General features: G+C 36.0%; 1 protein-coding gene and 1 long non-coding RNA gene across 2 annotated transcripts in view; one reads left to right on the forward strand and one right to left on the reverse strand.

The window, feature by feature from the left end:
- LOC125675238 (uncharacterized) overlaps window positions 1-25,705 on the forward strand; it is a 37,183-nt gene that overhangs the window by 861 nt on the left and 10,617 nt on the right. Inside the window, exons 2-6 of the mRNA XM_056157737.1 lie at window positions 1,521-1,643; window positions 3,195-3,263; window positions 10,966-11,022; window positions 11,461-11,520; window positions 22,800-22,865. Coding sequence (XP_056013712.1) covers window positions 1,599-1,643; window positions 3,195-3,263; window positions 10,966-11,022; window positions 11,461-11,520; window positions 22,800-22,865 — 297 coding nt within the window. The 5' untranslated portion in view covers window positions 1,521-1,598. The remainder of the gene's footprint in view (window positions 1-1,520; window positions 1,644-3,194; window positions 3,264-10,965; window positions 11,023-11,460; window positions 11,521-22,799; window positions 22,866-25,705) is intronic.
- LOC125675243 (uncharacterized) lies at window positions 13,154-17,811 on the reverse strand. Its single transcript, XR_007370399.2, has 3 exons — window positions 17,684-17,811; window positions 17,140-17,336; window positions 13,154-15,893 (listed from the first exon to the last, which is right to left on the reverse strand). It is a non-coding gene; the product is annotated as an uncharacterized LOC125675243 (long non-coding RNA).

Consider the following 25,705-nt stretch of genomic DNA (forward strand, 5'->3'; position numbering starts at 1 on the left):
TATTGATATGATTTTTATCATTTTATCAAAACACTCATTCAAATGTGGAAAGCCTATCCAATTGAAAAAAAAAATCAATGTCGATTCAAATTTTGAAAGGGTTTGGAAAGGAGTTACATTTTGTGGTGGGAGGATGCTTTAATCAAAATGTTCTAACTCTGCACGATTTTACAGTTTCTATTTTATCCAATATATCGTCGATCTTTATACCCCTAGGCGTGTATTTCAATTTTGTTACTCTTTTACAAGTAGTAGAGACTTAGAATTAATTCAAATGTTATAAAGTAATTATTTTGTTACTGCCTTGACATTGACAACAGACACAAACTTGACCAGAAAACCCTTTACAAAGGGGGAAATTTTGTTTTTAAATACCATCCAGTCAAACACAAACTCCATTTGGCATGCTTGTCATACCATTTAATGATACATTGGAGAAAGTACAAATATAATACAATGTATGCGCCGATGATGATAATATGGCAGCATAAGATAAATAAATATAGATATTAAGCAATAGAAATACCATCTTGATTCAAGGGAGCCTGGAAAAAACAGTACCCCCGGAGACAGCATTCTATGCAGAATTATGCTTATCTGTCAACAATCACTCAGGATAGGGATTTTGGAGTCTGCAATGCACATCCACAGTCGATGAACCTCTGCTTGCATTGATCCACGACATGACGCTGAAACGAGGAATTAACAAACCGGAAACGACAACTGAAGAACAGACAGCATTACAAAATTGACAGAGATACTAAGGGACATAAAAATTGAGGGGAAGAGGGAGGGTGGGTGTAAAATAATTTATTTTTGCATCTGCTCTGTTCGAATGACGAAATGAAAAGGAGTAATCTATGACATGCGCGAAATGAAAATAGGAATTCCGTACGACGAACCCGATCCATTTCCAATTTAATCAAGATAAAGGTGAACGAAATAACCTGGTTTATCCATATTAGATAAGCCCCATTAATTTCGTTGACATTTTCTTTCCAAACAGAACACCAATGCTTTTTAAATGTCTATAGTTTACCCGATATTTTGTATAAGAAATACATATTTTGACCAACGATAAGTGACAATACCGGTACTACTTTGTGTACTTTTAGTGCTAGTTGGTTTTATTTGTTTGTTATTATTATTCTTTGTATATCTTTATATAGCTTTTGCCATCTTATGTAAACATTTTCGTTTGCCCTAAAAAAAAATTACAATCTAATTTCGTTTTTAGTGATATATATATATATATATATATATATATATATATATATATATATCCATATTGTGTTTTTTAAAAAAATCACAGTGTCCGGTATAAAATATTAAAAGAAATAGAATAAACAGTACACAAAGTTAAAAAAAAAAACGAATTCGTTTATGACGTCGTTATGTACGTGAAATGTTAGGACGCCTTTATGTACTTTTTATTCTATTTCTTTTAATATATATATATATATATATATATATATATATATATATATATATATGTCTTTCTCATTATATTCGCTGTATAGGAAATCGGAGTGTCAGACTCATGTGTGAAGGAGGTCTTCCGTTTCATTATAAATACCAACAGGTCTCCAAAACCCAAAATGCACAGGGCCCATAGAAGCATCAAAGAATCGCTGGACCAGTTGGTAAGAGATCATCACCTTTATTTCAATGATTTTAGATGATTTTAGATGATTGTACACCTTTCTTTTGATTTATAGAAGTCTGCTTAGTACAATGTATTGCACTGTAATAAAGTCGTGGTAAATTATACAAATAAACATCGTACCCACGAGAAAATATCTCGTACTCACGAGATGTTCAAAATCTCCGAATCACGAGAATAGATATCCATTTATTCGTGTCGTACGTAATCAAATGATAATTATCTCAAAATATAAGATGTTGAAATTAAGAGTTAATGTAATGGCGTAAAAAGTAAACAGAGGAAATTTAACTTAATTGTTTTCTGTTACTGGATACAAGCACAAAACTAATTTGGGCAACTTAATCGGAAATCTTACCATTACGAGTCGAATCAGGGCGTACCACAAAACGAGAGACTATGTATAATACAATTGTATATGTGATCGACAAACTATCGAAGATGAACAACATTTCGGACCGTGATAAACAATATGCATTGTTTTTCTGGTGATATTGGATTTGTAGAATATATTGAGCTTACCGGAGCTTGGTTATGATCAGCGACACTTCCCGCCAGCATACTTCAGGTATCACAACGGTAATTATTTTCACTATATATTACTATAGAGGAAAAAAATCATTAAAAATCAGTTTACAAAATTGATGCCGAATAACGCAGTCGGAAACGTTCTATGTTACCTATCTCGTCTGCCGACACCAGAAAAACAACACCCTACGCGGCATTTTCGAAAAAAAAAATTACCCGCAAACAAGACTACCCTCAAATCCACGTGTTTTTCACATGTGTGTAAACAGCCGGAGTGCACCTCAGGAAGTAGCCTCAGCTACCAATAGCAAATAGTTCCTTTGTATACACTTGATTATTTCTACAAATTACACAAAATTCCCTAATCAGGGGTACAAAAATTAAGAGAAAAGAAGAAGAGGAAATGAGAAAAATCGCGCAAGGAAAAAATAATCTTTAAATATATGGAACTACAATTGACTATGTTCATTTTGATTGGATAATTACCGGTGTGATACCTTGATGAAGCGCGTTATATATTAAACTGGTTCCCCGCTGATTAATCACTGTTCTTTATCTTCACCTTTCATAGTAAGATAATTCAGAAAACAAATATTCTTTTCAGAAGAAAAAAAGCCAACACCGGAAATTTAAAGGGAAACTAAAGGTCATTTTGTTCATTTTCTTTCTTTTTTTAAAGAATTAAAATGAGTCCAAATGACAAGTATAAGTCATTTCCTGTAAACGATAAATGCATTTATTTCCAAGTTATAAAACAATTTTAATCATCAAATTACGTCCCCCAAATTTCGTCAAAAATTCAGTCTGCTATTTACGTTGGCTTGTAGTGTAAGTTTTAACATCCATGCAATCATTTTTAAGTTGATAAATATAATTCATTTATCGTTTCTACAATATTAGAAATGAATAGGATGATTTGGATGAGAACAACAGCAATATGAAGGAAAAAACGAGCAATATTACTGTCTCTTTAAGTAAAATATCCATTATATTGTTTGTGCAGTATGATCGCCAGGCGGGATGGCTGAAAAATGAAGATGTTGTCGAGGTCTATCATAATGTGAAAAGTTCAGTAAGTGAAGAGGATACGCAACGTTTACATATCATCATCATCATTATTATCACTACTACCACCATCCTCAATTTAAACAATATTTTATTCAAAAATGAATAGGATTGGGCAGCAGGCACAGCCTAATTTAGCCCTCTCTCTACCACCACCATCACCATCATCGTCGTCATTATTATTCTTAACATTATTATTATTATTACATGTATTATTATTATTAGCATTGTTTCTATTATTATATGTATTTGAAGGTGGCTCTCATACATTCACTATTCTTGATATTCCGTGCTTGTTTGGATAAAGGTTTACCCAAGAATTTGAAACAAATCGTTATACTCTGATGCACACTACGTTGATTTCTATATTTCTGTCTGATATTTCAAGTTTGCATGTTTGGAATCTTCTTGTCTTTGTTTCCTGCTTTCCTGTTTTGTGAAGTTTTAACTTTATTTTTGCAATGGTAAGTTGGTGGTCACTTCCAACATCTGCCCCTCGATATACTCTAACGTCTTGCAATGGTCTTTTAATCTTCGAGTTGATGACTACATGATCTATCTGGTTTTGATAATTTTCATCTGGAGATGTCCAAGACAGCTTGTGTATCTCCTTATGTAGGAACATTGTGGTGTGATGACATTGTTGTTAGTGCCGCAGAGGTCTACAAATCTATCACCATTGTCGTTTCTCTCACATGTTGCCCCATGCCCCTACTGTCCCATCCTCACCATCCTGCATGGTTCCTATCTTGGCGTTCCAGTCTCCAGGTAAGACTAGTAGGTCATGTTTCGGTGAACTCTGCATAACCGCTTTGAGTTGTTCAAAGAAAATGTCCTTGTCTTTTGTGTGTACCTCGTTTGTTGGTGAGTACACTTGCCAAACTGTTGTTTTGATGTACTTTGACCAGAATCGTGCAGTTATTATACGGTCATTTACTGGGGTCCATTCATCCAGGCATTTTGTTGCATCTTTGGATAGTATTATTACTACACCACTCCTATGATTTCCATCGTTCCCTCCAGAGTACAATATTGTATCTCCTGTTGTTTACTTCATCTTCCCTGTCTCCGTCCATCTACACTCGCTCAGATAATTAAATAAACAAAGATTAGCTACATATATTATATAACTCAGTAACGGTTGATTAAAGGAAGTGAACATGAAAATGTGACAAAAGATTTTAATTTGTCATTATGATGTATATAGTGAATTCTGAATTATGCTGTATATAGTGAATTCTGAAAATCATTAAGATGTAGCTTTCTTCAGTAGGGAGATATTTCATAAAGATTAACGAATCTTTTATATTTAAAATATTTTCAATCCCTGGGAGACGTCTATGTATGCGTGAAAATATTCCCGAGTGGGACGTCCCATTAAACAACATACTATCAATCAACCCCTGGGAGCGTCCATATCAATATCAAAGTACTGTAAGTACTGAGAATCGTTAGGCTTGGTTTGTAATGATGCTGTATGGATATACAAGTTATGGTAATAGCTATTAACATATCAAAACAAACTGTTCAATAAGTTGCTGCAATTGCTAAATAAAGGAAAGAATAAAGTATTCGCCATTACTCAAACCAAACGGTATGTATGGCGTGATTTGATTGGATGCCTTGGAAAGCCAAAGCGCGATATTTTGAAGGCTTAGAAATGCGACTAAATCGGCCAATGGGGAAATGAGAGTAAGCGAATCGAAATCTTGGCTTACGAAGATGGTCTTCAAGATACTGGAACTTTGATGCGTAGCTTTTGTTTTCCGCGTGTGGAGGTAATTTAGTATACATGTATACAACGATTAAAGTATTTTGTATGTGGAAGTAATTATGTCTTCCCTCTTTCAGGGGAAGACATATTGTTTTGTACTTTGTGTCCGTCCGTCTGTCACAAAATCTTGTGAACGCTTCTCCTGTTATATGGTTTATCGGATAGACTTGAAACTTTGTACAATGCTTCATTGCCATTTGTAGATGTGCATATTGGTGGGACAGGAGGATCCAATTATTTTCCTAAAAGTTAAAGTGGATCTAAGAGGGGTGGAGGATGTTAAGATACCTTGCGAACGCTTCTCCTCCTATATGGTTTATCCGATAAACTTTAAATTTTGTACAATACTTCAATGTCATTTGTAGATGTGCATATTATAGGGACAGGGGGATCCAATTGTTTTCCTTAAAAGTATGGTGGAGCTGAGGGGTGGAGGGTGTACAATAGTTTGTGAACACTTCTCCTATGTGGCTTATAGGAGTTCATAATGTCTAAGTTCCTGCTCATGCTTTCTCCTCCATACCATTCAGTACATTAAGGTGAGGAAGTTTCATTTGGAGCACTTTCAATTTGGGGAGCTGGGGAGACGTTTGTTTTCATAAAAATAATCTCTGGTTTAATATACTGTACATGTATACAACGATGAATGTACTTTATGTGTGTGGATGTAATTTAAGGAATATCAAGAAGAGTGTATTCTGTGTGAAGAACAGTGATCAATCTGATAAATCCCATAAAGAATAAAAAAATTATGAATAGGACAAACATGGACCTCTGAACACACCAGATTTGGGATCGAGTGTCTAAGAGGAAAATGCATCCCTTGCTGACCGGTCACCCACCAGATCTTGTCACAAAGCTTCGTCATTAATTCATCCTGCAAATGGTCATGAAAAGTGGTTTTGTGATTTCATTGCTAAAAGTTCTTTGGGGTGTTTTTTACACCACTTCTTGCGAAAGTTGTTACACAATACCTTCATAGTTCATATTTTTGTGAGGAACGAAGATAGGGGCTTGGTATACTCCGACAAGTTAGAGCCTCCGACTCTAATATCCGATCTTAATATTTTTTTTTAACGAGCTAGTTCCGACTGAATCTCGGTCGGAATATAATTTGAGTGAAAATGATAGTCAACAAGTAATTTTCAGGAACTTGTGTATTTCCAGGAGGTAAAACAGTCAACAGAAATCTTCCATATGTATGCATCAGTGTTCATTAATCAAATCCATCATAGTTTAAGCCTTTAACCAGAATTTGTTTTCATTTCACGTCATATTTATTTTGCGGATCGTTTTTCAAAAACGAAAATATTGCATCGTTAGTTCTTTTTAAAAGGAATTATGACACTATCATAAGGCTCATTATTACAACTGTATTTTAAACGAACTTGGCATTAATTCCACTTTTGGTAATCGTACTTATACTCCAACTGCCCTTTCAAAAGATGAAATTCTTCAAAACCATGCTTCAGTTTTAGACACATTTAATATCCGAGTCAATGGGTCAAATGAATATGAGTTACCGTACCTATACTGCATTCCTAAACTACATAAAAACCCTTACAAACAAAGATACATTGCTGGATCCAAGCCCCTATCTTTGCTCCTCAGAAAAATATTAACAGCTGTGAAGGCGAAACTTCAAACTTACTGTGCGACTACATATGGTACAGGGGTTTCAACAGTCTCGATTGAAGTCAGCATTTCGAAAATTCTATTATCGTTGTAACGATCTAGTTCGTCAATACAACCTATCATTGGGTCAAATGCTGTCTGACGTGTTTCATATCGATTGTTAAGCCGTTCTTGGCACACTAATTTTGTCTACAGATAACTCCGTTTACCTGATCAGGATATAGGGCTCACGGCGGTTGTGACAGGTCGACAGGGGATGCTTACTCCTCCTAGGTACCTGATCCCACCTCTGTCGTGTCCGTGTTTGCTCAACTATCTAGTTTGTATTGCTTATAGGAGTTATGAGATTGATCACTGTTCGTTATCTTCGCCTTTCGTATGCCAGAAGTGGTGTTAATCAAATGTGTATTCTAAAAAATTCTAAAGAACTTTTAGTAAACTTGAAATCGCAAAACTTTTCTCAAATCAATAACATCAAAACCTATGATTTTTCAACACTATACACGACCATTCCTCACGATAAATTAAAGACTAGAATTTTTGACATCATAGACAGTTGCTTCTTCAAAAATGGAAAAAGGAAATATTCATATCTAGTGATCAATCATCCAAACACTTACTTTGTTAAACACCACTCTGATTCCACGCACAAGTACTCTGAAGTTGAAATTAAAAATATGCTAGAGTTTCTCATTCACAATATTGTTATGCTCCAGGAATTTGTTAGGAATTTATTGCATCGTTGTTGATGTTATCAGAGATTTCATAGAAGGAATAGGCTTATATGGCATCGTTACTAGTTTGAGATATTTATTTAATTTATTGCATCGTTGTTGATGTTATCAGAAATTTCATAGAAGGAATAGGCTTTTATGGCATCGTTACTAGTTTGAGATATTTATTTAGATTATTGCATTGTTATTGATATTATCAGATATTTTATAGAACTTGTGGTAATGATATTAATATATCTATTACTGCAGTAAAATAGTTTAATTCTCCTACATTCTGAGTTGTTGAGTTACACTCCGTTGTTTATATACGGCGAATACTTTAGTACGGTACTGTACAAACACAGTATTATTTTCATACGAAAAGAGTATTAAATCATCAAACTACATCATCTAAAGAGTATGATTACAACATGGAAGATTCCTATCAACTATTATACAACTTTAAGGTATTAGAAGTTGAAAATTAACGTAGTTAAACAACCCCAGACAGTTGAATACTTCGACGAACATCGTAAACGCACGTGCTCAGCACCTTCAAATCTCAGCGAGATTTTAGTTTTAATACGTCTTATCATGCAATAAGAATATGTTAGGCAAGACCTACAAGTGTCAAAAACTTACATTTAACTCTCTTGATGATGTTAAATATCGGAGATAATCCGTATCAGCCGTTTTCTCTGCAGAGTATATCTGCACGGTTTACTCTGCAGACAGCCATTTTACTTCATGAATAATTATGAGGTCGGGGTCACGTGACGTCAACAGGCTATATATTGCCGAACCCGACTGGATTTCAGCACTTCGGTCACCGCATCCCCAGAGATGAGTCAACAACAACTTTTTTAGCCCGACATCCCCAGTCAGAAGGTGCATATTTAACACCTTATTGTTTAGTTGGAAATATTTGTTATTATGTTTCATTCATGAAACATCTTAATTAGCATCACCCTTCTGCATCAGCATCATCATCACCATCCCCTTATTTACTACACCTTCTCCATAGAATATTCAACACCTTCTCTGGAATTGATTGATATCTATTAAGGACTTATTTAATAGCCGTCTACTTAGAATTGTTGGTTTACACAGAAGGTTATCAACCTGTTGGTCAATGTTTTGCACCTTCTAATAGAAGTCAACACCTTCATACACCCAGTGTACCTTCTAATAGAAGTCAACACCTTCATACACTCAGTGTACCTTCTAATAGTAGTCATCACCTTCATACAATCAGTGTACCTTCTAGTAAAAGTGAAAGTCAGCACCTTCATACATTCTGTGTACCTTCTAATAGAAGTCAACACCTTCATACACCCAGTGTACCTTCTAATAGAAGTCAACACCTTCATACACTCAGTGTACCTTCTAATAGTAGTCATCACCTTCATACAATCAGTGTACCTTCTAGTAAAAGTGAAAGTCAGCACCTTCATACATTCTGTGTATTTGAGGGAATATCCGGTCAGCACCCCCAAGATAGGAGAAGGTCAACCCCGAGATCAACCCATGGAATTTACAGAACATATTTTGACTTTGTGTTTTTCTCTTAACCTTAATAAATTTTATAGGAACTTTTAATCATCTTTGTCATTACCTGATTTCAGCCAGGTACAGAAGGGCTCACACACTTTGAAACCATCGAAACCATTAATTATAGTAATTTTACAATTGGTCTCGGTGCGGAACGTTTCAATATCTTAGTGGTCTTTTGGTGATCAGGTCTTCCAACAGTCTGTTGGAATTTCCATGGGCACGAATTGTGCTCTTTTGTTAGCTGACCTGTTTCTATATTCATATGAAGCAGAATTTATTAAAAACATTCTACATGAGAAGAAGAAATCTCTTGCTGTGGCCTTCAATTCGACATTTAGATAAATTGACGACGTTTTTGTCTATTAACAATAATAACTTTCATTCATATGTCGATTCGATATATCCCTGTTGTGAGCTCGAAATAAAAGAAACCACAGAGTCGTCCACTTCTGCTTCATACTTAGATATTTTATTGAAAGTAGACATTAACGGCAAACTGACAACTAAACTGTATGACTAATGGGATGATTTCAGCTTCTCCATCGTCAACTTCCCATATTTATGTAGCAATATTCTATTATCACCTGTATATGGTGTTTATATCTCTCAACTGATTCGATAAGCAAGAGCTTGTTCTGTGTATAGTCAGTTTTTAAATCGAGGCAAGCTACTGACAAACAAGTTGATGGTACAGGGGTTTCCACAGTCTCGATTCAAGTCAGCATTTCGCAAATTCTATGGTCGTTATAACGATCTAGTTCGTCAATACAACCTATCATTGGGTCAAATGCTGTCTGACGTGTTTCATACCGATTGTTAGGCCGTTCTTGGCACACAGATTTTGATTACGGATAGCTCCATTTATCTGTTCAGGATATAGGGATCACGGCGGGTGTGACCGATCGACAGGGGATGCTTACTCCTCCTAGGCACCTGATCCCACCTCTGGTGTGTCCAGGGGTCCGTGTTTACCCAACTATCTATTTTGTGTTGCTTACATGGGTTATGAGATTGATCACTGTTCGTTATCTTCACCTTTCATAAGGTGGGAGGCAAACATTTCAATATGTCCTATTCTTGTTCAAATATTTCTTAAGCGTTTTTAGTATTTCTAAAATTGTAACCAAAACAAAAAACCCTCATCTATAGTAGTTTAAAAACACTTTAATACTGATGCATAATTTTTTTTTCCATTCATAATTTATACCTTTCTCAAACCTATCAATTACGTATTACATGCATGTTTAAATAACGCAAAGCAAGTATAGTACTCGCAGTATCAATTTCGTTTTGTCGAAACATCTGAATTTCATTTCGTAATTTCAGTAGACAACCTTCACCTCAATCATCTATTTTCAAATTCATTTTTAAAACAATGGATTAAACGTTAGTGTGACAGAATAGTCAGAATTCACACGCTTAGATCCCCGTGTGGATCCGGGTTAGAATAGGTCCTCACTACCCCTTGCTTGTCGTAAGAGGCGACTAAATGGGGCGGTCCTTCGGATGAGACCGCAAAACCCGAGGCCCCGTGTCACAGCAGGTGTGGCACAATATGCTCGATGGCAGTAAGCGTTGAGCATAGGCCTAAATTTTACAGCCTTTCATCGTCAATGGTGACGTCTCTGTATGAGTGAAACATTCTCGAGTGGGAAGTTAAAGTAAAATAAATCAATCATACGCTTTGTGCTATTAGTACTTTCAGTACGTTGATATGAGAATGCGGCCATGTTTCATGTAAATGTCAGAATCCACACGCTTAGAGCACAGGCACTCGACGTTTTAAATATCTATAATAAAAGAAATGTTTCCTGTAAACAAACTATGCATAAGGTATATCATGCCACCATCTTGGTTTTCTTTTTTACCAGCTGTATCGCCTGCAATTTTCGGTGAAAATTATACCCCTACCGTTTAGAAGCAACTCTGACAAGGTCTTACCTTAATATTATAGATATTTAAAACGTCGCGTGTATGTGGCTTAAAGGTATTCAGTACTCTGATGTTTATTTTTGATTCCATCATTATTGAAGGGCCACGGACAAACAATCGGCAACCTCTGGAAAAATAGAAAAGAGTTTCGAAAAGCTGTGAGTATAGAAATATATCCACTTTTTGTATTTGATACAATACGCTAGTACCACCACATGTTTGAAAGGAAGCTATACATTGCTTTCTAGTAGGATGTTATGATACACATGCATGCCAAATATAAATTGTAAGTTGCAAGGTAAAACATAATTTTCAACAATTTATTTCTATAAATATATAAGAGACACTTGCGGATTTGAATTCGGGATCTACGGTTGAGTAGCCCAATACCTTATCTCAGCTACGTACATGCAGATTTACAAACATAGCGATCGATACAAATAATTTCACCAAACATCGCCATCTTATGACGTAGTGTCATAAACTGTGTAAATGTTGATGCAGTGATCTACCTTAAATCTATAAAAAGCCATCTGCTCCTACTATGTGAACGGCCATGACATTGTTAAGGCTGTTGGAGTTTTTGTTACTTTCAGTATGCCATACTTAGGAGAGATCATATTCTAGAGAAAAGAAAACACCGCGGATTGGGTCAGGTTGGTGAATAGCAACACACTAGAAAAGTAAAAGTTGATATAAAAAGGAAAGTTAGTATTCATAATTGAAAATAGATTTAGTTCTTCATGTAATCTTTAGTGAACCTGGGCTGTATTCATTTCAATCTGATGCCATTCAAAATGATAATCATAAATATACTATACTGTAGTATAATGATAATAATAATGATTATATATATATATATATATATATATATATATATATATATATACAAAGCACTAAAATGACCAACGACACGAACAACCAGACACTCTGGTTATTCGTGTCGTTGGTCATTTTAGTGCTTTGTATAATTTTTTGTATTTGACCTTGTATCCATGTTGTGGATCCGACACTTTGAGGTATCGGGTGTTGTTGGAACTTAGTGCTTATATATATATATATATATATATATATATATATATATATATATATAAGCACTAAGTTCCAACTTAGTGTTGTTGGAACTATATATAAATATATAAGCACTAACGACACGAACAACCAGATTAACGAACAGCCAGACATGATCAGTATGGGAATGTCTGATGTTGATTTAATTTCCTAGGTTGCTTATTCTTTGTTTTTGTTTGGAGTTGGTCCACTTTGTTTACTTATTCAAACTTGTTTTTTATATTATTTCTCTCTCAAATTTTTCTTCATTTCTTATTTTATACTTTATTTTCATAGTGTTCATTCATTTACATATCTTATTTTTTATCATTATTTTTTTTAATGATTTTTTTAAAAATTATTATTATCTTTTATAATTATTTATTCTTAATGCATAGTTAAAATAGAATCCCTCTGGGTACGAGTTAGCTTTACTATTTGTCAACGTAATATGGTTAACTCGTTCCACTTGAGATTAATTAAGTCTATTTTTATCACTTAATACATTTTGGATCAGCTCTTTGGACGAATAAAGCATGTCCTAATTCGTTCCGCTTTTAACATTGATTGGCAAACCTAAAAACCAAACAACATGTAGTCTGCGTTGTAAATACGTTTGTAGATTAGTGTAGTTGTAGTGCTAGATGAATTTATATGTAGTTTTTGTTATTATTATCTGTTGATATTGGCCACATAATGTAATTCTTTTCGTTTGTCCTGTGGATGCCACATTATGTAATTCTTTGTCCCGAAGAAGGGACGGGTCGTCCCGAAAATTTGACAATCTGGTTGTTCGTGTCGTTCGTCATTTTAGTGCTTTGTATAGATATATATATAATCCAAATAGAAAGAGTTGATATCACACAGTCAAAATAATTAAATAATAAAGCAGGAAAATATGCAGTTCCAAAATACATGTATATTCAAATCACATAACTTGTCAAATAATTTTGGGGATGACCTGTCCCTTCCTCAGGACGATAGAATATTTGCATAGAAAAGAAGAAAACTAAATAGAAAAGGAAACTAACATTACAACCAAGTTAGAAAAGCTGATAACAAGCTGATAACAAACAAAACTTCTATACATTAGAATTATCGAGTATAATATGTGGCAATAGAAAAGTCTGTTCTAATCAAGCGTCCAGACTGAACTGAACTAATCAGTCCTACGCTGGATCAAGTAAAAAACAAAGAACGATTTAACTATTTCAATAGAACAGAACGATAACACATTGGCAGTCTTTGTTATGGCTTTACTTAATAAAAACATATTTCCAATTCAACGACAATGTTCATATCAATACAAACCACCAGTATGTATATCAAATACACTCTGTAATGAAATGCATGATCTACAACGACTTTTAGATAGTTATGTTGTATCATCAATAGTCCATGCATGTTTGAGTCAATCAATCAATAATTCACTCAATATTTTCAATCAATCAATATTTCAATCCAACAATGTGTCAATCAATCAATATACCAATCAATAATTCATTCAATATTTTCAATCAATTAATCAATATTTCAACCCACCAATGTGTCAATCAATCAATAATTCACACAATATTTCAATCAATCAATATTCCAATCCACCAATGTGTCAATCAATCAATATTAATATCAATCAATCATTCAATGTCAATAAGCCCAAGTATTGGCCACGGACCTGGACTGAAACAAAATTTGTGGCAGGCTTAGCAAAGTTCGGCCATATGTCTTCATGTATATATAAGAAATGTTAACATACATAAAGACATCCGCCACGAGTGGGCAAAATTTTGCTCGAGCCATGACAGGGAGACTGTTTATCAAATAGCAGTTTGGTTAAGGAAATATTCTGGCGTTTCGTTGGACAATGCTGAGCAATCCATCCCGGATGGTGTTTAAAAACATAACCTGAGCAATATCAGACAAATGCATACCGTGTCTGTGAAATTTGGAAGAGCATTGTTGAAGAACTAGGTATTTTATGTATTCGGCATTGTGGGGTGTTACGAATGGGGCTAAATATTTGATAATACTCTTACGTGCGTTGTCTGCTGCAATATTTCAGAACGTATGTGTATAGTAACGCCTGGGGAGAATCTGGGACGATATGAACCGAGTTTGTGGAAGAAAAGTTTGTAAATAGGCAATAGTTAATTTCAGAAATTTTTGCAATCTAACCAATGGTGTTGTAACAATACTGTCCCCCCCCCCCCCCCAATGAATTAATATAACATCAGGCTTGCCCCTTTGTGCAACAATAGGCTCCACCTCCTTCCACACCATACCACTCTTACCGCACAAAAAATTGTGCTGTAGTAGATCCATATGCGGGTTTCCGAAATGCTTTTCTGCGTGGCGGGCAGCATAATGAATAATGGAAGAGGCAATGATCCAGACAGTAGTACGGGAACCTACAAACTTGGGTATTGAATTAGGACACAAAATATTGCAGGTATACTTAAAAATTTTAAAAATTTAAATTTTAGGCTCTGATATAGGAATTAAATGATTCGCATTTCCATCTGCCTCTAGCCTCAATTTCGTGTTGGGGATCTAGACCGATGGATTAATGATGCAAGTTGATATTTTGTGAGCGGTTTGGCATTAAGGTGGCAGTAAAATGGGCCACGTGATTGGTCTAATGGACAAAAAATTGTGCATGTGCTTGAACAATGAATCTGCTCGTGAGTTGAGTGAAATGTGCAACGTAGAACCCCTATTGCATTGATGTTTTGAGCCAGTTATAAACAACGAAATATGTACATCGCCTATTGATACGTCATTGTACAATAGTGTAGGAGTGGCGTGACTAGCAACAACCCGCAACAATGCAAAAAATGCCAACTGAAATGCGGTGGAAAACATGGCGGCTTCGTCTGAGCTTGAACAAACTATTGGTAGGATAGATATGAACTGGTTCAGTATACGAAGAGTGATAGGGAAACGGACATGCTTTACTGGGTTGAGCCTATGGAATCCCTGTAGCATTTAGCTTACTATGAATGTTTTGTGTTGTCAATACCGCCCTCTAACTGAGATTTTTAACTAATGCACCTAGCCGTTGAAAACGATACTTAGGTGACACTTAAGAAAGCAACATAGTTGATAAACTGGGGCGCGTTTTACAAAAGAACTTACGACTTACGACCAACTTTACATACTGGAATTTACCAGTTTATTGTAAGATCATTCACTCCAAATCCAATTTTTTAAAACAAAAATGTTGAAAATTATGCCTTAGAAAAGTTTTACTTCATTCATTCAAAGTAATAACTGTGTAATAGAATTTAAGACTTGCGACTTTGTCGTAAGTTGTTTTGTAAAATGGGCCCCTGGTCAACTGGTGGGGCCAACATAGCTGGAATTCATATATGGTACTAAAGTTTGAAAAGAGTTTATGCCTATTTGATAAGTCGATGCTGTGTGGTTTAAAACATAAGCCTTTAAAATGATAATCGCAACACTTGAGGTCAATGAATCAATAATTCACTCAATATTTTGAATCAAACAATGAATATTTGAATGCGCCAATGTGTCTGTGGTTTTTGACTGATTTGAAGGGTTACCTGGTAGGAAACCTAGGATTGCATATACATGAGCCATAACTCAGCATCAATGGAACCAAAGGAGATTGAGGGATGTTTTAGCCTGAACTGCCTATCGTACTCGAGCCGGTTAGAATCATGTGCTATGCGAATGGCATGAATATATTTTAAGATGCCCTGGATGTCAGAAGGGTGCCTAACTAAATATATACTTGCGAATATTAAAAATCCATCTATGGAGTTATGAATCGTGGGAATTTTGTTATGTTTGACCTTGGGATCGACACCTAATTGACCTTGTATGATTGAAAATTTGAGCATATCATGGTTGTTGTGTGATTGTGAATTCAGAAGTTTAGATAAATTGACATAATGCTTTGCCCAAATTTTATCTTTGATGGCTTGAGGAACGTGAACCCCAGGTTCATCAGTAATGCCTGTAATAACAAGAGATGTTTGTAAAACATATATGTCCCCCATGGTGCAAAATTGAAAAGGGGTATACACGTGCCTAATTTGATTGATAGTAGTATCACCAATTCGAAATATTGAGCAGACAATATCTTCCAATGTCAGGAGTGGATTGACCAAGTGACCTAAAAATCAATGGGAGTCATCTACTCCTTATGCTGTACCAGATTTGGTGTCAATCAAACAAAGATTTTTAAAATTAGGAAACAATTAAACCATTGACCTTTGACCATGTGACCTCAAAATCAATAGGGGTCATCTTCTCCTTAAGATGTACCGGTGTACCAAATTTGATGTCTGTCAAGCAAAGGGTTCTCAAGATATTGATTGGACAATATTTTTTTATATCCAGTTTGACCATTGACCTTTGGCCATGTGACTTCAAAATCAAGAGGGGTCATCTTCTGCTGAAGATGCACCAGTGTACCAAGTTTGATGTCTGTCAAGCAAAGCGTTCTCTAGACATTGAGTGGCCAATATATATATATATGTCCAGTTTGACCCTTGGCCTTTGACCATGTGACCTCAAATCAAGAGGGGTTATCTTCTCCTGATGATGTACCAGTGTACCAAGTTTGATGTCTGTCAAGCAAAGGGTTCTTTAAACATTGAGTAGTCAGTATATTTATATGTTCAGTTTGACCCTTGACCATGTGACTTCAACATCATTAGGGGTCATCTATTCTTTGGGATGTACCAGTGTACCAAGTTTGATGTCTGTCAAGCAAATGGTTCTCAAGATATTGAGCAGACAAGGTTTTCCTATGTCCAGAGTAGATTAACCCTTGACCTGAAAAACAATAGGGGTCCTCTTCCTCTTCTACTCATAACCAACCCACATATGAAATATCATTACGATAAAGTAATTGGTGATATTGAGCGGACAACACGTGGTCTACCAACCATCAGGTGCAAACCAATATGCCCCTCTTCTTTGAAATGGGGGGGGGGGGGCTGCATAATAATTATATTATAATAAATAACCATTAAGCGATGCACACAATAAAAATGATACAACATGTTATAAAAGTAGTAAAAGGAAATTACCATAGCATTAAGACAGGTAATATCAAAACAATGCTAGCAAAACATCAATAATGTGAAGTAAAATTACAAAAATTTAAAACATGTTGTGTATTAAGACCTGTTATGAAGGGTGTCGCTGGTGCCTGTGTGGATGCGGTGGTTTCCGCGATTAGGCTGGGAGGTTACCTTTGTGATTGAATGATAGCTGTGTCCTCTATGCCCATCTGGTTCTCCTCTTGGGATTGACTTGATATCGGACAGAGCTGAATCAGGGTTGGAATTGCAGGGGTCAGATTCTGTGTGGGCAGTGACCGAAGAGCTGAATGTTGTGCCGGTCTAGCGTAAGGCGATTTAGATGGGTGCTTGGTACGTCGCAACATTTTCTACGAAGTTGAACAATATTATCAGAGGAATAATATGAATCAGCACGTGTTGTCGGGTTAGCTAAGTAGGCCTAAATATAAACATTACGATCTTACAGATAAGTTAAAAAAAATAAGCAAAATTAATGCTTAAATATTACAGTAGATGTATGGGAATAGAATAGCAACCCTTAAATCACTTAGAGTTAATTCAATAATACCAAAAGAACCGACCATGATGCCAACACGACGTGTACAATGGCGGTGGAGATGAAGCTAGTCGCCTTGTAAAACCCATGAAGAAAAACGTTGAGCTGTCAAATTAAGCAAAAATAATTGAACGTAAATACGATATGTTTTTACTATACCCAAATATATGGTGAGTCAGTCGAGGACGGAGCGATGATGTTGAATTGGAATTCCAGATCTGTTCAATTTGGATTTTCATTGACATGCAACTAAAAAAGGACTAGCAATTAGCACTTGCGCACTATATATACACAGGGATTAGAAAGAGAGAAAGTGTCATAATAGGTATTTGGGGGGATAGTGTCAAAACCGTGCAATTCAATTGATTGCAAGAGTTATGTTTCTTTGCCTGAACAACAAATACTTGTTCTGTTCATTTCAATAACAGGACTTAACTTAAAGTGAGTTAAGTCGGATTAATCAATATTTTTAAGCGGTATGTTAACTCGATCTAATGACGGCTTATTATGAGTATTTCGTACCTGGAGGTGTAAAGCTATATAACTAGTGTTGAACTCTGATGAAAAATAATATATAAAATGATATGAAAAGATTAAATAAAGAAAGAGCTGTCCTTCAATCTCTCAAAACCTGTGACGACATTGTCATAAAGAAAGCAAATAAAGGGTGTACGGTAGTTTTTCTAGACAAAGAATCGTACATAGCTGAAGCTAACAGACAACTATCTAATGAGCGGTTTTATAAGAAGCTGAATTCAGATCCTACACAGGAATTGTCAACCCTCGTAATCGAAACTCTCGATAAAATGTACAAAGAGGAAGAACTAGAACACTACGTTTACGAAACATCCTGTCCGGCTGACTGCAGACCACGTAAGTCAGTTCTATCTCCTCCCTAAAATCCACAAAGAAGGCATGGCTGGCCGACCCATTGTAAGTGCCATCAGACATCTCACGGAGAGAATTTCATTCCTCGATTTACATTTCCGTCCCCATGTAGAAGTTTTGCCGTCATCTCTTAAGCTGAATTCGATTACATTAACAAGACTCCTTCTTCTGACCTTCCCGACAACACGTTGTTGGTGACAATGGACGTCACATCCTTGTACACCAACATCCCATGCGAAGAGGGTATTGAAGCTTGTAGGGAAGTCTGGGATACATTGTAAGTTCAATAACTTCATGTTCAACGGCGAACATTATCTACAAATTAGTGGCACAGCCATGGGCACCAAAATGGTCCCAAGTTCTGCCAACATTTTTATGGGGAGACTTGAATGCAACCTACTAATGCGGGCACCAATGAAACCTCTGAGTTGATTGCGATTCATTGACGACATTGAGACGAAATGTGTAGAAAGTTGGGGATACCTTGACAACTTCATTGAAATAGATAATGCATTTCATGCTTCCATTAAGTTCACTGTCGATATTTCCGCATCCAGTAGCGTCTTTCTAAGTCTAAGAATTTTGACGGAAATGTCGAGTTCAGTCTTCACACCAAACCCACGGACTCCCATGTATATCTCATGCTGTCAAGCTGCCAACCACCCCATACGCTCAAAGGAGTACCTAAAGGTTTGACCACTAGAGTCCGTCGTATCTGCTCCACTCCTGCACTTTATCATGAACAGAGCACCCATCTGCAAAACCACCTCTGCAAGAGAGGCTATGAAGCCCCAAAAGTGCAAGCAGCTATTGATGAGATGTCGAAACACGACAGACAATCCGTACTACAATATAAAGGCAAATCGGTAGATGACAGAGTCCCAATGGTTACTACATATCACCTTGTCTTGAAAGACCTAAACAAAATTCTGAAGAAGCATATTCCCATTCTTCACATGAACCCAAGAATGGCCGAGGTCTTCAAAGAACCTCCTATGGCTGCCTTCAGACGTCCGAGAAATCTGAAAGACATGGTGGAGCGAACCAAATTGGGGAATCTGTTGCCCAATGAGGGCTTTAAATCTGATAGCAGATGCCTGTTGTGCAAACACAGCGCGAGCACAGAAGTTTTGGGAGCCTTGTCACCGGCTGAAGCTACCGAATTCTTGGGGACACATCCTGTCGCACGGACAATTGCGTTTATCTCATAAGCTGTAAGGTCTGTGACCAACAATACATAGGTGAAACTGGGGATCTACGTAGAAGGATCAATAAACACCGGTCTACCATTAAAACCAAAAGGGCCAGAGAACCCGTTGCCCAGCATTTCAATCTCACAGGACACAAATGGGAAGACATGACAGTAGTGGCTATTGACCATAATACTCAATGGACCGATGTGGAGAGAGAAAACAAGGAGAAATTCTGGATGCTTAGACTGAGGTCATTCCGCCCCAAAGGTATGAACAAATCCAATGACTTCACCAAAACGAATGTGGCCTAGCTTCCCATAGTTATTACTCAGTGTTCTGTTTGTTTTACACTGTCTTGTTGCCGTCTACTTGTCACAACATCACCATAAACAGTAAAAAAATGTTTAGTTCTAAGTAATTCATTATTATTTATAACATCCTTTCTTAGTCTTAATTATTTCCCCCCACATTTTTTACAATACTCTAATGCCAGATTGTATTGATTTATTTTTCGATTTAATCTTTTCAGGAAAGGTGAAGATAACGAACAGTGATCAATCTCATAATTCCTATAAGCAATACAAAATAGAGAGTTGGGCAAACATGGACCCCTGGATATACCAGAGGTGGGGTCAGGTGCCTAACAGGAGTAAGCATCCCCTGTCGCCCGTCACACCAGCCGTGATCCTTATATCCTGAGGTAAACAGAGTTATCCGTAGTCAAATCAGTGTGCCAAGAACGGCTTAATCGGTATGAAACACGTCAGACAGCATTTGACCCAATGATAGGTTGTATTGGCAAACTAGTTCGTTATAACGACAATAGAATTTGCGAAATGCTGATTTTAAACGAGACTGTTGAAACCCCTGCACCATCAATTTGTTTGTCAGTAGGCTGCTTCGAAATAACAACTTACCATACGCAGAACAAGCTCTTGCGTATCGAATCAGTTGAGATATGTAAACACCATATGCAGGTGATAATGGAATATTGCTACATAAATATGGGAAGTTAACGATGGAGAAGTAGAAATCATCCCGTTTGTCATAAAGTTGAGTTGTTAGTTTGCCGTTGATATATACTTTCAATAAAATATCTAAGTATGAAGCAGATGTGGACGACTCTGTAGTGCCTTTTATTTCGAGTTCACTGGGATATATTGAATCGACATATGAATGAAACATTTTTATTGTTAATAGATGATACATCGTCGATATATCTAAATGTCGAATTGAAGGCCACAGCAAGAACTTTTTTTCTTCTAACGTAGAAGTTTTTAAAAAAAAATTCTGCTGCATAGGAATATAAAAACGGGTCAGCTAACAAAAGGAGCACAATTCGTGCCCATGGGGATTCCAGACTGTTGGAAGACCTGATCACCAGTGACCATGAAGATATTGTCAATGAGGAACTCCAGGAACGTTCCTGCCTTCAGACGTCCCAGAAATCTTAAAAACACGGTGGTGCGAATTATATTAGAAAATCTTTTGCTCAATAGGGGATTTAAAACGTTCTGGTGGCAGATACCTGATGTGCAAACATAACTTGAGCACAAACACTTTTAAAAGCCTTGTCACTGGCTGATGTTACCGAATTCTTGGGAGCACATCCTGTCGCACGGACAACTGCATCTTTCTCATAAGCTGCAAGGTCTGTTACCAACAATACGCAGGTGAAACTGGGGATCAATAACCCCGGTCTATCATTAAAACAAAAAGGGTTAAAGAACCTGTTGCCGAGCATTTTAAACACAAATGGGAAGATATGACAGTAGTGGTTATTGTTCATACTGCTCGCTGGAACGGTACGGAGAGGAAGAACAAGAGACCCATGGGCTACATCGCTCACTTAGTGATTTACACAAAGTCCAAACTGCCATAGCGACCCATTGTATTAAGATGTTTCATCAGTCTTTATTCCCATCAAGCATTTTGACCTCATATTGTGGCCCCTACCTAGCCCCAAAGGATCATATTATAACTGAAAGTAAGTTCACATGATAAAGAATTCCCTCAACACCAATATGACTAACATGGTCTTGTTGTATTGGATAAAACCAAGGTCATAGAACATGAAATGATATGAGAGATCTTGCCATAAGAAATATGTACAATGTATACAAAACATGAAAGCTCTATTCTAAATAGTTCAGGAGATAATAAAAGGTAAAATGTGTATTAAAAGTAGACCAAACTTCAAGGTCACAAGGTCAAACACCAAAGTATAACAAGGTCTTGCCATAAAGAATATATAATCAAAATATGAAAATTCTATCTTAGATAGTTCAGGAAAGAGTGAATAGGTCAGGGGTTTTTTTTAAAAAGGTAGGTCAAACTCCAAGGTCAAAAGATCAAACAGAGACTTACTTTAAAAAGTTCAGAATATGCTTAATAGGTTATAACCATATTAAAATTATCGAGTGTAATATGTGGCAATAGAAAAGTCAATATGTAGACGTTTTGTTTGTTATCAGCTTTTACAGTTTAGTTGTAGTGTTAGTTTCCTTTTCTATTTGGTTTTGTTTTCTATGTAAATATTCTATCGTCCTGAGGAAGGGACAGGTCATCCCGAAAATGTGACCATTCACTGTTGTTCGTGTCGTTGGTCATTAGTGCTTTTTATATCTTTATTTATTTGACCTCGTATCTACTATTAGATCCGACACTTTGGATGTTGAGTGCTGTTGGATTTTAGTGCTTTACACATACACACACACACACACAGTGTGCGTGTGTATGTATACATGTACATACATACAAACCGCCACGGTGGTCTAGAGCTTAGAGCGATCGCCTCGCATGCGAAAAGTCGGGGTTCGAATCCCGGTCACGACAGAGCTAAGTCGTTAAAACAGGTAGTGACAGTTCCATCACCAAACGCTCGGCATCAGGTGTGAATGTCACAGGTCCTCGGAGATAACCTTAAAAACAGATGTCCCGTGTCACAGTAGATGTGGCTCGCTAAAGAACTGAACCCTTACTGCTCAATGGTCGTAAGCGCCTAGCAAAGACCTAAATTCGAAGCCCTTCACCGGTCTTGGTGGCGTCTCCATATGAGTGAAAATTACTGGAGAGATGCGTTAAAGAAGATACAATCAATCAATATACATACATACATGTAGACACCAACCTCAAGTCTTTTGAAAATTTTACAGTTCTGGAATTTTTCTACCTGTTTTTTTTTTTTCTTCCAGTCATTCGAGGATCCCAATAAAGCCTTTTATGTGGAAATAGAGAATAGAATGCATAAAGATAGAAAGGTATGAATTTATGTTTAAATACGAATTGTCAGCACAGCTTTAAGAAAAGTTTGTCATATCATTTTGAATACTAGATAGGGTCTCCTTTCAATTCTAAATCTTAAAATAATTTGTGATTGCAATGTAATGCATTAAGAGTAATTGTCACACAAATAGGTAAAAAATAATATTAAATAAACGAATTGCTAGGGACATCAGGATTTAATTAGATATATGTATCTGATACTGTAGCAAGAGGAATTCGTGGCTCACACAGGACCAGAATTTTGTGTCACAACATTGCGCGTCGACATTGTATATCCAGTATATCGTGTGTGTGACAACTCGCCCCTTCTCTTGAGATAACTCGCCCCTTCATATTATACATGTACAGCTGTACATGTTTACAATTTTTATTTTTGGTCTAAATCCATGAGGTATATTAGCAAAAATTAATAAATTTCTTATCTATTAGATAGTATATACAGACAATAAGAAATGTTCCAATAAACACCGAACTTCGTGTCTTTTTATGCAAGACGAAAGATTTTAATGAAAATCCAGTGTTTGGGTTCAGTAAATTCATCATCACTTTTATGTAGATGTAAAATATATAATTTCAGTGGAAACAAGCTAGATAGGGTTTGGTAGGGAGTGTATTAGCTTGGTCTACAGTTGACGTAATATAATTATCAATAATCTGCGTCTGTTTTTGTTTGATTTCCCCCAAGCTGTTATAAATTTACTTCAAACATTAAGGTACTCATCATCAAAGTACTCTACACTTTGAAATCGCCGTGTAAAAAGAATCAGTAAAGAAAAGCTGTTATGTTTCTAAAATGAGAATTTTATGATTTTTCAACGGGAATTAGTTGAGAAACGCATTAAAAGATATTAATTACATGTATCAGAATATTCATGTTTCACATTTACACTTATATATACTGTATCGATAAAAAAAACACACACACACACCTCCCAAAAAAAAAACAAAAAAAACCCCAAAATTTCCTCAGTATTGGAGACATTTAATTAAATACCCGAAGATCAGTAAATATAATTTCCCTTGCCAATTGAAAATATCATTTTTTTCTGACATGCAATAATTAAATCTGTGTATAATTCTATTAGAATTTACCATTCGTGTTAAATCTCAGTTTTAGAAAATTTGCATGCATTTCATAAATTGAGATATAAATCTCACGTATTGTCATTTTATTATCACAATTTATAAAAAGCAATCAAAGGCGCTGTACCTAAGTAAAACATTAAACAGGTAAAAATGTTAAAATCATGATAATTAAAATGTAGTGAAATTGACATATGTGTAACAGTTAGTAAAAGGCGAAATAAAATATTTTCAGATGGCGTTTAAAATTGGTATATTCAGTTATTGTCCTAATATTTTGTGGCAGCTCATTCCACACGGTTGGTTCTGCTGTTGAGAATGATCTTGATGCAAACGTTTTTCGTTTAACGGCCGGATATTTAGTGAGTGTTTTGGCTCGAACGTCAACAGATCGGGTGTTATAGACTGACTTTCTCACACTCAACATATTTTTGGGAGTTGAACTATGTTCAATCTCCCTGGGTCATCACGCACTTTTCTGCGCAGTAATTTGTATTGATTTGTATAGTGGTCGTCAGCGGGGGTTCTGTGTCAGCTGATTTACTCCTAGGTAAATCAACATAAACTTTTATAAACATCCGCCATTAAATAATCCATGTAACTTTTCTGAATTAATCTAATTTTGATAATTGACATGTAAATAAATGCAATGATATTGTATTCAAATCAATTTGAATACAAGATTTCGATCAAATTGATACTGATAGACATAGAAAAATAAAAGATAAGGTTGAAAATTGTCGTTTGTAGCACAGCGTCACCTATAAACATTGATAGGGAAACGAACGACAACTGCACACAAGCCCTATTGACACCGTGGCACGAAATATCGAATATGGTGCGAAACCTCAGAAAATTTACAAGAAATAACTCTACAACATTGTGTATGTGTATATATTTGGGGTTTTTTTTAATGTGATATAAAAAATGCTTGATGTTACATGTAGATTGAATTAAAACACGTCATTCCCAGTCAACAACTTTCGATTGGGATCGGAATACGAAATAAAATTTCTTATATCCGGTGGCAAAGTGAAACTGCTTCATGCTTCAAGTTATTGAATTACGTAGTAATTGCACGTTACACATTAGAAAACTGTTCCTTTTAATAAAGAAAGTCACAAAATAGATACAAAATGAGTGTACCTTATTCATTACTGTTACCGAGTTTTCGTCGACTATAATATCGAAATGGCGTGTTTCGCTGCGCTTGATGATCTGACGGTAAGGTCCACATTTTCTACGTCAGTAGTGTGATATTTGTTTATGATTTTTTTGCGCATACATGGTATGTCTCGGCTAGGAATAATGGAAACTTTCTCACCTATGTATGTAAAGACATATTAATCTCTATTTTTAAAAATGTAGAACACTTTTATCAAATGACAATGTTTGAAAACACTTAGAGCCCCGATGTCAGAATTTCCTTTTCCAAGACATCAATATGTCAAATTCATTATCCTTTTTGAATAGTATGTACCATATTTTGTACCAGTTATCCATTTTGAATCCCCTATTACAATGGGATTTTGCTGCACTCTGTAATGTTTGAGTGGATGTCATGAGTGTGTGTCAAACAGAAATTTTAAGAGCATGGGATAAGGTGCTGCCATGTATTACTTCACTATCAAAGTTTAACCCAGTTGCCACAATGTTGAATTTATGCTGCAAAAGGATTGGAAATTGCTCTGGTCAAAACACATTGTTTATTTGTCTACAGATGAAAGAGACA

This window comes from Ostrea edulis, chromosome 3 (genome assembly GCF_947568905.1).
Source record: "Ostrea edulis chromosome 3, xbOstEdul1.1, whole genome shotgun sequence".
Lineage (NCBI taxonomy): Eukaryota > Metazoa > Mollusca > Bivalvia > Ostreida > Ostreidae > Ostrea > Ostrea edulis.